The following is a 13,930-nucleotide window of genomic DNA, read 5'->3' on the forward strand; positions in this document are numbered from 1 at the left end:
GATTTGCAGGCAGGATGTTATTAGTGGCTTGCCACTGACTCTGGAACATGCTTGCCCCATTGCTCTGACAGAGTCCATTAGACTATTCAGATAAACATTTTAAGCACATTATTTCACAACACTGCTAAGACTTTTGAATTAGGATATGTGGTTAGAAAACATTTGGTGGTTTAAAATATTAAAAATTGCTGTATCTTAATAGTGTTTATATCTCACAGTCCACTTTTGATGTAAGCGCTACAGGAAGATAATGAGCCTTGATGATTACATATGCCCACTTTGGTCCTGGGATATAAAGCTTTTATCATAGTCCATCATCTCAGAGGCCACAGTGACAGGGACTCATGTCTTAAATAAAGGATATTTGCTACTTTTTTTAATACTGAATGCATTTTTAAACAAGATTTCATTCCTTACTTATACAGTAGGGCCCAGATCCTCAAAAGTATTTAGGTGCCCAACTTCCACTGAGATCAATGGGAGTTAGGTGCCTAATTACCTTTGAGAATCTGGGTCAAAATCAGTATAATATGCTGGGAGGCTAGAAGCCAACATCAATACAATGTGCTGGAAGACCACCACTGTGACTTTGAAAGCTCCCTTTGAAAGCTCACCAATAGATTTGAAGTACTGCAGAGCATTCCGAGCAGGGCCGTGGTACAACAGGCTTCCTGCAGCCAGTAACGTCAGGCTATCAAACAATCTGAATATGGAGTACCGGGGCTGATGGAGTGAAAAGATAATCGTTTTCCCCTGACTTGACATCCTGAATGCAAAAAAAAAACAAAAAAACCACACCACAAAACAGGAGAGGAATTAAACATCTGCAACTATTCCTTTTCTCTTATATTTTCTTTCTGCTATGAATGGCTAATGCCACTCAATCTGAAGTAATGACAAGCATATCCGGTCAAATCCTGGAGTCCTCTCTCAATTTTTACTCAAGCCTTACTGATGCAAGTGCCCATTAACTTCAGTAGTAGCTTAAGTAAAAACTGAGTAAAAGAAGAATACGGACCTCAGAATTTGGCCCACTATCCATAAATTATTCCCTTATAATGAATTATTCTCATGATGTGTACCTAAGCATTCATTATTCTCTTGATGATTTGATATGTGAAACGAGGTGAAAGGCCACATATTTTCCAACGAACAATGTATAGAAAATAAATTCTTGTGCAAATATTTGTAACTTCTTGGGATAAGTGTCATATTGTTTTACAAGATATAATGGAGCAAACAAAGCAGAAGAAAGTTTTAAAGGGCCAAATCCTAAGGCCCTTAGGAGGTGGGACAAAGAGAAAGTAGGGAACATCAAGTCTTGGCCAGATTCTAAACTCCCATACCTACAGGACAAAGTAATGTAAGTTAATGCAGAAGCTTTTAAGTGTAAAGTAACTAGCAATGCTCTTCCTTCCATGAGGTGTGGCATTCCCTCACCCACTCCAAACACATGACACACTATTCAGAGAGCTGTCCCAGGGATATTGAGACCTGGCAGGGTAGGTAACTGTGGATGCATGAGATTTCTATATCAAAGTTTCTTTCCCTGGGCAGATCCTCCAAAAGGATTTGTTTGTTGGTCCAAATTCCCTGCCCCTTTTGGCACAATGAGGGTTGTGGGACAGGAGACAAGAGTCTGACCCATTGTAGTGTGGCAGACTGGCCTCCCACTGAGTCAGAAGGAGAGGATTCAGAGTAACAGCCGTGTTAGTCTGTATTCGCAAAAAGAAAAGGAGTACTTGTGGCACCTTAGAGACTAACCAATTTATTTGAGCATAAGCTTTCGTGAACTACAGCTCATTTCATTGGATGCATACTGTGGAAAGTGTAGAAGATCTTTTTATATACACACAAAGCATGAAAAATACCTCCTCCCACCCCACTCTCCTGCTGGTAATAGCTTATCTAAAGTGATCACTCTCCTTACAATGTGTATGATAATCAAGCTGGGCCATTTCCAGCACAAATCCAGGTTTTCTCACACACCCCTCCCCCCATAAACCCACTCTCCTGCTGGTAATAGCAAACCTGGATAGAATAGAAATAGAAAACCTGGATTTGTGCTGGAAATGGCCCAACTTGATTATCATACACATTGTAAGGAGAGTGATCACTTTAGATAAGCTATTACCAGCAGGAGAGTGGGATGGGAGGAGGTATTTTTTCATGCTTTGTGTGTATATAAAAAGATCTTCTACACTTTCCACAGTATGCATCCGATGAAGTGAGCTGTAGCTCACGAAAGCTTAAGCTCAAATAAATTGGTTAGTCTCTAAGGTGCCACAAGTACTCCTTTTCTTTTTGCGAATACAGACTAACACGGCTGTTACTCTGAAATCTGTCATTATGCAAGGCACTGCATTTAGCCATATGGAGTGGAAATCTATCAACTGCATGAAAAAACTTGTACAGATACAGACAGACATCATCTTCCTTTCCAAATGCAAACAGATGGACATCGTACCAAAAGGACTGAAGGTAAAAAATCCATTACAATCTACACACCACACAGACTATGCTGACAGCTTGTGCCACACGCTCTCAAAGAAACTGTGAAATCACCTGATCAACATCCTCTACAGCAAACAGGGAAAGATTAAGAATGAGCTCTCAAAAATGGATACTCTCATAAAAAACCAACCTTCCACACAAACTTCCTCGTGGCTGGACTTTACTAAAACTAGACAAGCCATTTACAACACACACCTTGCTTATCTACAAAAGAAAAAGGACACTAAATTTTCTAAACTACTACATGCCACAAGGGGCCACAGCAATGGTTCCCTCAACCCACCCAGCAATATTGTTAACCTATCCAACTATACTCTCAGCCCAGCAGAAGCAGCTGTCCTATCTCGGGGCCTCTCCTTCTGCCCCTCCACCCCCACAAACATGATACAGTTCTGTGGTGACCTAGAATCCTATTTTCGACGTCTCCGACTCAAGGAATATTTCCAACATACCTCTGAACAACATAGTAATCCACAGAGACCTCCCTACCAACACTACAAAAAGAAGGATTCTAGGTGGACTCCTCCTGAAGGTTGAAACAGCAGACTGGACTTCTACATAGACTGCTTCTGCCGACGTGCATGGGCTGAAATTGTGGAAAAGCAGCATCACTTGCCCCATAACCTCAGCCGTGCGGAACACAATGCCATCCACAGCCTCAGAAACAACTCTGACATCATAATCAAAAAGGCTGACAAAGGAGGTGCTGTTGTCATCATGAATAGGTCGGAATATGAACAAGAGGCTGCTCGGCAGCTCTCCAACACCACTTTCTACAAGCCATTACCCTATGATCCCACTGAGAGTTACCAAAAGAAACTACAGCATTTGCTCAAGAAAATCCCTGAAAAAGCACAAGAACAAATCCGCACAGACACACCCCTGGAACCCCGACCTGAGATATTCTATCTACTACCCAAGATCCATAAACCTGGAAATCCTGGGCGCCCCATCATCTCAGGCATTGGCACCCTGACAGCAGGATTGTCTGGCTATGTAGACTCCCTCCTCAGGCCCTACGCTACCGACACTCCCAGCTACCTTCGAGACACCACTGACTTCCTGAGGAAACTACAATCCATCGGTGATCTTCCTGAAAACACCATCCTGGCCACTATGGATGTAGAAGCCCTCTACACCAACATTCCACACAAAGATGGACTACAAGTTGTCAAGAACACTAGCCCCGATAATGTCACGGCTAACCTGGTGGCTGAACTTTGTGACTTTGTCCTTACCCATAACTGTTTTACATTTGGGGACAATGTATATCTTCAGTTCAGCGGCACTGCTATGGGTACCCGCATTGCCTCACAATATGCCAACATTTTTATGGCTGACTTAGAACAATGCTTCCTCAGCTCTCGTCCCCTAATGCCCTTACTCTACTTGTGCTATATTGATGACATCTTCATCATCTGGACCCATGGAAAAGAAGCCCTTGAGGAATTCCACCATGATTTCAACAATTTCCATCCCACCATCAACCTCAGCCTGGTCCAGTCCACACAAGAGATCCACTTCCTGGACACTACAGTGCTAATAAACGATGGTCACATAAACACCACCCTATACTGAAAACCTACTGACTGCTATTCCTACCTACATGCCTCCAGCTTTCACCCTGACCACACCACACGATCCATCGTCTACAGCCAAGCTCTGCGATACAACCGCATTTGCTCCAACCCCAGACAGAGACAAACACCTACAAGATCTCTATCAAGCATTCTTACAGCTATAATACCCATCTGCGGAAGTGAAGAAACAGATTGATAGAGCCAGAAGAGTTCCCAGAAGTCACCTACTACAGGACAGGCCTAACAAAGAAAATAACAGAACGCCACTAGCCGTCACCTTCAGCCCCCAACTAAAACCCCTCCAACGCATTATTAAGGATCTAGAACCTATCCTGAAGGATGATCCAACACTCTCACAAATCTTGGGAGACAGGCCAGTCCTTGCCTACAGACAGCCCCCCAACCTGAAGCAAATACTCACCAACAACCACATACCACACAACAGAACCACTAACCCAGGAACCTATCCTTGCAACAAAGCCTGTTGCCAACTGTGCCCACATATCTAGTCAGGGGACACCATCACAGGGCCTAATAACATCAGCCACACTATCAGAGGCTCGTTCACCTGCACATCCACCAGTGTGATATATGCCATCATGTGCCAGCAATGCCCCTCTGCCATGTACATTGGTCAAACTGGACAGTCTCTACGTAAAAGAATAAATGGACACAAATCAGATGTCAAGAATTATAACATTCATAAACCAGTCGGAGAACACGTCAATCTCTCTGGTCACGCGATTACAGACATGAAAGTTGCTATATTACAACAAAAAAACTTCAAATCCAGACTCCAGCGAGAAACTGTTGAATTGGAATTCATTTGCAAATTGGATACAATTAACTTAGGCTTGAATAGAGACTGGGAGTGACTAAGTCATTATGCAGGGTAACCTATTTCCCCTTGTTTTTTCCTACCCCCCCCCACCCCTCAGACGTTCTTGTTAAACCCTGGATTTGTGCTGGAAATGGCCCACCTTGATTATCATACACATTGTAAGGAGAGTGGTCACTTTAGATAAGCTATTACCAGCAGGAGAGTGGTGGGGGGAGTGTGTGGGGGGAGGGGGGCGTGAGAAAACCTGGATTTGTGCTGGAAATGGCCCAGCTTGATTATCATACACATTGTAATGAGAGTGATCACTTTAGATAAGCTATTACCAGCAGGCGAGTGGGGTGGGAGGAGGTATTTTTTCATGCTTTGTGTGTATATAAAAAGATCTTCTACACTTTCCACAGTATGCATCCGATGAAGTGAGCTGTAGCTCACGAAAGCTTATGCTCAAATAAATTGGTTAGTCTCTAAGGTGCCACAAGTACTCCTTTTCTTTTTTAGAGGGAGAAGAGCCACTCTGTGATCCCTAGCGGGCGGAGCCAGACTAGGCTCGCCCCCTCCTGCAGAAAGCTAAGGGGTGGGGCAGGAAGTATAAAAGGGAGAGCCTGTAATCCAGTTGAGTCTGAGCCAGAGAAGGGAGCAAATATCTCCTGGCTGCTGCAGCTTCCTGGAGCAAAACCTGCACTGTGCCTTGCCATGCCCTGCCACTGGAGGAGACTGACCCAGGCAAAGAACTGCCAGGACTGCCACTCACCACATACGCCGAAGAGGCCACGGACAATCCTGAGCTGCAGGTACATGATAATGGGCAAGCAGAAAGTAGCCCAGGGATGGCCAGCTATGGTCCGGTTGTATTGCTGCCTGAATCCAGGTCAGTGTGTTGTGACTGGATTCCCCCCTGACTCAGTGGAACCGTTTGCCACTGTTAGGGCCGTGGGCTAGGACCTGGTGCAGTAGGGTGGACAGCTTCCCCACCTTGGGCCAAGGGGCCTGCATTTGTCTGCTGTCTGCCTGCATGAGGATGACAGACTGTTTGGTGTTCCACGCTGCCTGAAGGCCTGAACTCTCTAAGACTATTTGATTCCTCTGTCCTGGCTGAGGGCTGGAGCCCCGAGACTGTTTGTTTGCCCTATTCTCTCCTGCCAGAAGGGCCTAGACCCCACCGCTTGAATCACAACTTCCCTGAAATGGGGCAGTGCCCCTGTGATGTGGTGAGGCGGAGTGGCCTCTCACTGAGCCAGAGAGGGAGGGATGACTGCTAACGCACTACAGTAGCTGAATGCAGAATTAGAAGGAAATTCCATTTGTGGAAGCCTGCAGTTTCCCTTTCCTTACATGGGAATAACCCAATCATAAACCAATACATCAGGCTGTGACTATTTATATACTGTATCTGCAATTAAGATATGTTTAGAGAGTACACTTCTATCAAAGACCAGATAATTCTTTCCCAGTGATTCCCTTGCAGTCACCTTTTCAGGAGCAGCAAGACAGCATTGGCAGTGCTGGCATCTAGTCCAGTAGTTGGTTCATCTAAGAACAAGACTGCAGGGTCAGTAATGAGTTCCATTCCAATATTGGTCCTTTTTCTCTCTCCCCCAGATACACCACGAATAAACAGGGTGCCAACCTAGTGCAAAAGAAGCATCAGACCTTTAAAAGGAGATTTCTTTATTAATTAATTAATTTTTTATTAACGTTCTCAAAATCCAGGAAAATATTAGGGCTAACTTCAGGTGTTAGATCAGAAATATTTACATGAAACAAAAACATTCACATGATTAAGAGATGAAATTATAGCAATGCTTCAAAAATGAACCAGTTTTCTAACAAAAAAATCCATTAAGATCAAGTTAAGATTGTAAATTTAGGTAGCTTTTTAAAAAGCGCCTTATTAGAAGGCTGTAAATATAAAACAAGAAAAATCTGTCTCTATGCTGTTAATCCCCAGGACTTCTAAGCACCTCAGGATTAAAAAAAATACATATAGACCCACATTTACAGTGTGTGAATGGTGCCACAAATGGTGGGATGTCGGGGAGCAAAGTGCAGTTCTATTCTGAAAAGTGAATATGTAAAAATGCACTTTCTAAGTCAAAAGATCTGCTCCCTGCATGTATGCAAAGTCATATCTGGTTACTTTCAGGACAAAAATAATTTGTACTGCTTTTTACTCCGATGAGAGAGACTGAGATGTCATCTGTTCTTTTAACAGAATTATTTACTAACTTCCATTTGCTCAACCAATCCGTGACATCTGTACATCCCCCATTCACTGAATGAGATTACAGAAGTATCAAAAGGCATCATTTGATATGCAGTATCTTTATTATTGGTGATAATGTGCTCGAAAGAAAGAACTCAGCTTCATCTACAGAACCCAGGGTTTAACTACAGAGATGGAAGTTAGAAAAAACACTTTTTAAATTAAACACATTTGATATAGAAATCACTGAGATACTATGTATAGAACATCACAATGCCATTTTTCAAGCTTCTTTTCAGAGTAGATGTATACATTAAGGTAGTCTTAACTCTGAATTTCCTGCTTTTCAAATGTTTGTTGATTGTAACTACAACATTCTAATGAGGTTTGTTTGTTAGTTAAATGTTATGTAATTACAGTGCTAACTTTCTCATACCTTAGCTTTTTGTTTGGTAATATTAAATACCATGTCATGCTATGCCATGTGTAGTTACCTTGGAATCTGCCACTTTGGCCAAATCCAGTTCCCTGATGATTTGGTTCACTCGTTCCTTCTTTTCCTGTTCAGCCACAGTACTTGGCAAACGGAGTGCAGCTGAGAACTCAAAATTTTCTCTCACTGTCAGGGTCCCCATAACCACATCATTCTTACAAGACACAAAAATATTAGCAAGTTTTAGAATCATAGAATATGAATTTGGAAGGGACCTCAGGAGGTCATAAATCCAACCCCCTGCTCAAAGCAGGACCAATCCCCAACTAAATCATCCCAGCCAGGGCTTTGTCAAGCCTTACCTTAAAAACTTCTAAGGAAGGAGATTCCACCACCTCCCTAGGTAACGCATTCCGGTGTTTCACCACTCTCCTAGTGCTAAGGGGATTTACACTAACTACTTATGTGAGTAAAATTACTTTTGTTTGAAAGTTAGGGCCCTAATTATCTATGGATCAAATGTGCAGTCCTTATCTCATCAAAACTTAAATAGGAATTTGCCTGAGTGAGGACTGCAGGATTCAACCCTCTATCTATTAAATTACTGGCATAACTGTACTGGTCAAACATAGGTGCTGGAACTAGGGGTGCGGTAGCACCCCCTGGCTTGAAGCAGTTTCCATCATAAACAGGCTTTACAGTTTGGTTCAATGGCTCTCAGCCCCCGGCTATACAAACTGTTCCAGTACCCCGTAGTCACGATGTCCCTCTGCATGTTTTCCTATGTACTTTCTTGCATGCCAACCACTGACTCTACAGCAGGGGTTCTCAAACTAGGGGTCAGGACCCCTCAGAGCGTCATGAGGTTATTACATGGGGGGCCTCAAGCTGCTAGCCTCCACCCCGAACCCCGCTTTGCCTCCAGCATTTATAATGGTGTTAAATATATAAAAAAGTGTTTTTAATTTATAAGGGGGGTCACACTCAGAGACTTGCTATGTGAAAGAGTTTTTCCTAATATCCAACCTAAACCTCCCCCACTGCAACTTGAGACCATTACTCCTTATTCTGTCATCTGCTACCACTGAGAACAGTCTAGATCCATCCTCTTTGGAACCCCCTTTCAGATAGTTGAAAGCAGCTATCAAATCCCCCCTCATTCTTCTCTTCCGCAGACTAAACAATCAGCCTCTCCTCATAAGTCATGTGTTCCAGTCCCCTAATCATTTTTGTTGCCCTCCCCTGGACTCTTTCCAATTTTTCCACATCTTTCTTGTAGTGTGAGGCCCAAAACTGGACTCAGTACTCCAGACGAGGCCTCACCAATGTCGAATAGAGGGGAACGATCACGTCCCTCGATCTGCTGGCAATACCCCTACTTATACATCCCAAAATGCCATTGGCCTTCTTGGCAACAAGGGCACACTGTTGACTCATATCCAGCTTCTCGTCCACTGTAACCCCTAGGTCCTTTTCTGCAGAACTGCTGCCTAGCCATTCGATCCCTAGTCTGTAACGGTGCATGGGATTCTTCAGTCTTAAGTGCAGGACTCTGCACTTGTCCTTGTTGAACCTCATCAGATTTCTTTTGGCCCAATCCTCTAATTTGTCTAGGTCCCTCTGTATTCTATCCCAACCATCCAGCGTATCTACCTCTCCTCCAAGTTTAGTGTCATCTGCAAACTTGCTGAGGGTGCAATCCACACCATCCTCCAGATAATTTATGAAGATATTGAACAAAACCGGCCCGAGGACCGACCCTTGGGGCACTCCACTTAATACCGGCTGCCAACTAGACATGGAGCCATTGATCGCTACCTGTTGAGCCCGACAATCTAGCCAACTTTCTGCCCACCTTATTGTCCATTCATCCAGCCCATACTTCTTTAACTTGCTGGCAAGAATAGTGTGGGAGACCATGTCAAAAGCTTTGCTAAAGTCAAGGAACAACACATCCACCACTTTCCCCGCATCCACAGAGCCAGTTATCTCATCATAGAAGGCAATTAGATTAGTCAGGCATGACTTGCCCTTGGTGAATCCATGCTGACTGTTCCTGATCACTTTCCTCTCCGCTAAGTGTTTCAGAATTGATTCCTTGAGGACCTGCTCCATGATTTTTCCAGAGACTGAGGTGAGGGTTAAATTTTCCTTTATTTATACCATGTTACAGTATTGTAACGAATAAGGATTAACTTCTGCAGGAAAGGAAAACTACACAAGACCAAAGTTCACAAATATGATACCTGTGATGCAAGAGTCCAGCAGAGCTTTTCCATCAACAAGCAACGTCTTTTCAGATTTATGCCTCATCCTTTATAATTAAATGCTCTCTTTACTTTTGAAATCTTATTAACATTGTTTAACTTCTCACGGTGTTATCTGTGCTGAGGGATTTCATGCCCATGAACTCGGGAGATTCCCCAGCACAGAGAAGTCCCAACATCTAGTGGTCTGTTTCCTTGTGCTGGAGAATGCCTGTCTGTGGGAACCTCTCAGGAAATAAAAGCCCAAACCCTTAGTGGATTGGATTCCCAGTGCTAGATAATCTAAAACCACGTTTGGGGTGGGGGGGGATATGATAGCGGTCTGTAAAATCATGACTGGTGTGGAGAATGTAAATAAGGAAGTGTTATTTACTCCTTCTCATAACACAAGAACTAGGGCCAGCAAATGAAACTAATAGGCAGCAGGTTTAAAACAAACAAAAGGAAGTATTTTTTCACACAACGCACCGTCAACCTGTGGAACTCCTTGCCGGAGGATGCTGTGAAGGCCAAGACTATAAGAGGGTTCAAAAAAGAACTAGATAAAGTAATGGAGGATAGGTCTATCATTGGCTATTAGCCAAGATGGGCAGGGATGGTGTCCCTAGCTTGTTTTCCAGAAGCTGGGAATGGGCAACAGGGGATGGATCACTTGATGATTACTTGTTCTGTTCATTCCCTTTGAAGCACCTAGCATTGGCCACTGTCAGAAGACCGGATACTGGGCTAGACGGACCTTTGGTCTGATCCAGTATGGCCGTTCTTATGTGGGAAACCCCAGGACAGGGAAAGTCCATCCTCTGAATGGATGAAGTTTCACCACGTTAGGGAATCCAAGACCATGTCTGGCAGGTATTCTCCAGGATAGGAAGTGCCGCCCCCAAGAGTGGGAATGCATTGTGCTGATGAATCAAAGGCTATACATAGTATGGATTCACCAGGGAAGGGAAATGATGTCCACTGGATATGGAGTTTTCCTGCGCTCTGCCTATAAAGTCAGAGCCCAGCTGACTCCGTTTGCCAGCTGGACCTAATCTCTGCAAAATGAGGGGAGGGCAGCAGTCTTTCCCTAAAAGATTATGGTACCTAGTTTGGAATTGCGGGAGAGAGTGGTCCTCTGTGGCAGCTCCCCAAAGATGGAAAAGGCCAGCTGGCTAGTGCCAAATCATATCAGCTGAAAAGATGGAGGAATGTCCATGGAACAAGCCCCACGTGGAGAAGCATAGGAAAGATGGGGTACAAAACATTGGTTTTGTGCTGATCCCACATTAATGTTGACTCTGGGAGGAGTAATTTCTCAGAAAAGGTAAAGTATGTAGAACCACTTTCTGATCGCTGTAGCATTGGTCAAAATAACTTCATGGATTTTAATGGAGTTACTCTGGTTTACACCTTTATATCTGGGCCCACAATCTGGCACGTAGTATCCAGATGGTATTTTAGCTAGATAGGATAATGTTCAGATTTAAGATAGCGAACAGTTGGAGCCTGAACTATATGACAAAGTCTTTTTAAATGGTGGTCTCTCAAATAAGACTCCAGGAGTTTGCTGAATTTTAAGTCTCTTTAAGATCAATAATTTTTTTAAATAAGAAAATTCGGATAACTTACAAGCTTTCAAAGCTAGTTTTTGGTCATAAATGGCTGATCCATAATCTGCTGCTACTCTTCCACAAGCCAGCCCGTCAGCCCTCCACACACCCCCCCCAAATTTACTGGGAATAATTAGTCAACTATAACTCCAATATGGTCCCTACTCTGGACAGTCCCTACAACAAGTCACACTCCCTCTCCTCATAACTAGACCTGAAAAGCTATGTCTACACTGCAGCTGGAAGTGAGCTTCCCAGTCAGGGTAGATAGACAGACAGCTAACTCTGCTCAAACTACTGTGCTAAAAATAGTAGTGTGGACATTGCAGCTCAGGCTTTCAAGATCACCTGACCCCCTCAGTCTGAACTGAAGTGACTAGTCTGAATCTCGTCCAGAGCTGCAACATCCACACTGCTATTTTAGCACACTAACTTGAGTGAAGCTAGCTAGGAGGCTTGTTCCCAGTAGCAGTGTGGACATACCCTAAGCTCTTTCTAGGATATTGCACTTGGAGGCAAAAAGAGCAAAGCAGAAATCTGAATACAAAAGTAATAACAGGACAAATGAAAAAACTGTATAATGTAGATAATTTTGTACACAGTTAACACAGTTGGACCCTTACCCTGACTGACACCTCAAGACAATACTGTAATAAAAATAATATTGAAATAAATGTAAAGGAGACACATCTGAAACAATCAGCAACTGCAGGTCATTTTCCTGCAAATTTTCAGCAACAATTAAAAACATAACAATTGGGTTGAAAATAAGAGAAGGATTTCATTGTTTTTAACATCTTCTTGTAGTCTTTGAGGCCAATGAAAATAAATTCAAATTCAGGTGAAATTCAGTCAGGGTGATCCAATATAATAACCAAAGTGTAGTAGAAAATGGAAAAACTACCGAACATCACATGAGGTGTTCGTTTACAATAGGAAAAAAATCATCAAAAATTGGGACACTAGAAAAGGAGTAAGAAACACTACACTGGTTTCTACATTTTTGTATCAGGTTCTTTTGTCAGTAAATTTTATATCATAATTCTCATCACGGGTCTGTATGAATCAATTAATGGTTATTTTTAATCCAGATTGTGTCTGTCTGTCTCTCTGTCTCTGGAGGGAGGTTAAAACAGTAAAGGCAGGTAGTAACTGCAGGTTCATTTACCTGTACCACATATCCAGAGATGCATTTAAAATTGGCAGGCCGAGGAGCTCCATTTATCAAAATCTCTCCAGAGAGTCCGTGAGGATCTTTCCTTGCAGCTAAGATATCCAATAGCCTAGAAAAAGAAAAATCAGGCTCCCAAAAGGGTTCTGAAGAATAAATCTTTGAACCGTGGAGTAGGTGGAAGATAAATTTGGCATACAAATCCAGTTAACAAAATGTGTTGCACATGCAATTTTGATGCTGAAATGCAAGCTCAGTTTGTCTCCTGTGACAAGATCTGCTCACCCAATAAGCAGAGGTGGAACTGTCAGGGTTAGGGCTCCCTGATTTTTAGGGAGCCTTTTTGCTGGCCCTGGCAAAGGTTTGAGCAGCCTATGAGCTGCTGTAATTTATGCCAGCTGGAAAAGTTTCCAAAACTTAGATTTATATGACAGATTCTGTTTGTACACCTAAATCAAGTAGCTGAACTCCAGATACCTTATTTTTGAGCATGGAAATCTGAGTTATCTTTTGGGTGATAAAGATACAGTTTGAGACATACTAATTAAGAGTTTGGGTTGAAGCCATTTTGAACACTTGGCTCTTGTGTTCCTAATCATCCATACTATAAGTATGCAGGCACATTTTCTGTTTGGCATGGTTTCTCAACATGAGGAATACAGGTAATGTAAAATAAGTCCTTTCATTGCTTCAACACTTACGAAGATTTGCCACTGCCAGTGGGTCCCAAAATTGCATTAAGGCCAGGTCTCATAATCCCACTGCAAACAAAAGCAACATTTCCTGAAGTCACTGTTTTATTTGTAGACTAATTCATTTAATTTGAAAGCCTTGTTTGTCTGTTGTTGTAAAACAAAATCCTTTGGGAACTGGTGAAGTTCCTCAGCTATGTGAAATAAAATTACTTGCTAGAAAATTTTTTTTTTTATAATTTTTTAGTTTTCAAATATACAAAATTATATTTCAATTTTAGAGGCTGTTTTTTTAAGCCACATTAAGCTCCTCTTTTTCTCCCGAAGTTCAGGTCCAATTGCATACCTACTTTAGTATGGACATTTACACATTTTTCCTACGGACTTACAGTTGTGCCTACAAACTGGTGACTTGCACACAAACCTGACTAGGCAGCTATTTGCCATCAGAACTAAGATGGGCCTTGAGTTAAGCACCTGCAAACTGGTTTTCAAACTCTCAAATACATCAGGTTTCAGAGTGCAGCCGTGTTAGTCTGTATCTGTAAAAAGAAAAGGAGTACTTGTGGCACCTTAGAGACTAACAAATTTATTAGAGCATAAGGTTTTCCACTGTATGCATCCGATGAAGTGAGCT

At 42.6% G+C, this 13,930-nt stretch overlaps 1 protein-coding gene across 2 annotated transcripts in view; it reads right to left on the reverse strand.

Moving 5' to 3' along the window:
• The window catches only part of ABCG2 (ATP binding cassette subfamily G member 2 (JR blood group)), a 51,383-nt gene that overhangs the window by 36,608 nt on the left and 845 nt on the right, over positions 1 to 13,930 (reverse strand). For both annotated transcript variants that reach the window (XM_077814378.1, XM_077814379.1), the window contains 5 exons: positions 13,303 to 13,362; positions 12,599 to 12,713; positions 7,633 to 7,785; positions 6,405 to 6,562; positions 615 to 766 (listed from right to left, as the gene is read on the reverse strand). In XM_077814378.1, the coding sequence (XP_077670504.1) occupies positions 615 to 766; positions 6,405 to 6,562; positions 7,633 to 7,785; positions 12,599 to 12,713; positions 13,303 to 13,362 (638 nt within the window). Of the gene's footprint in view, positions 1 to 614; positions 767 to 6,404; positions 6,563 to 7,632; positions 7,786 to 12,598; positions 12,714 to 13,302; positions 13,363 to 13,930 lie in introns of those variants that run through there.

This window comes from Eretmochelys imbricata, chromosome 4 (assembly GCF_965152235.1).
Source record: "Eretmochelys imbricata isolate rEreImb1 chromosome 4, rEreImb1.hap1, whole genome shotgun sequence".
Lineage (NCBI taxonomy): Eukaryota > Metazoa > Chordata > Testudines > Cheloniidae > Eretmochelys > Eretmochelys imbricata.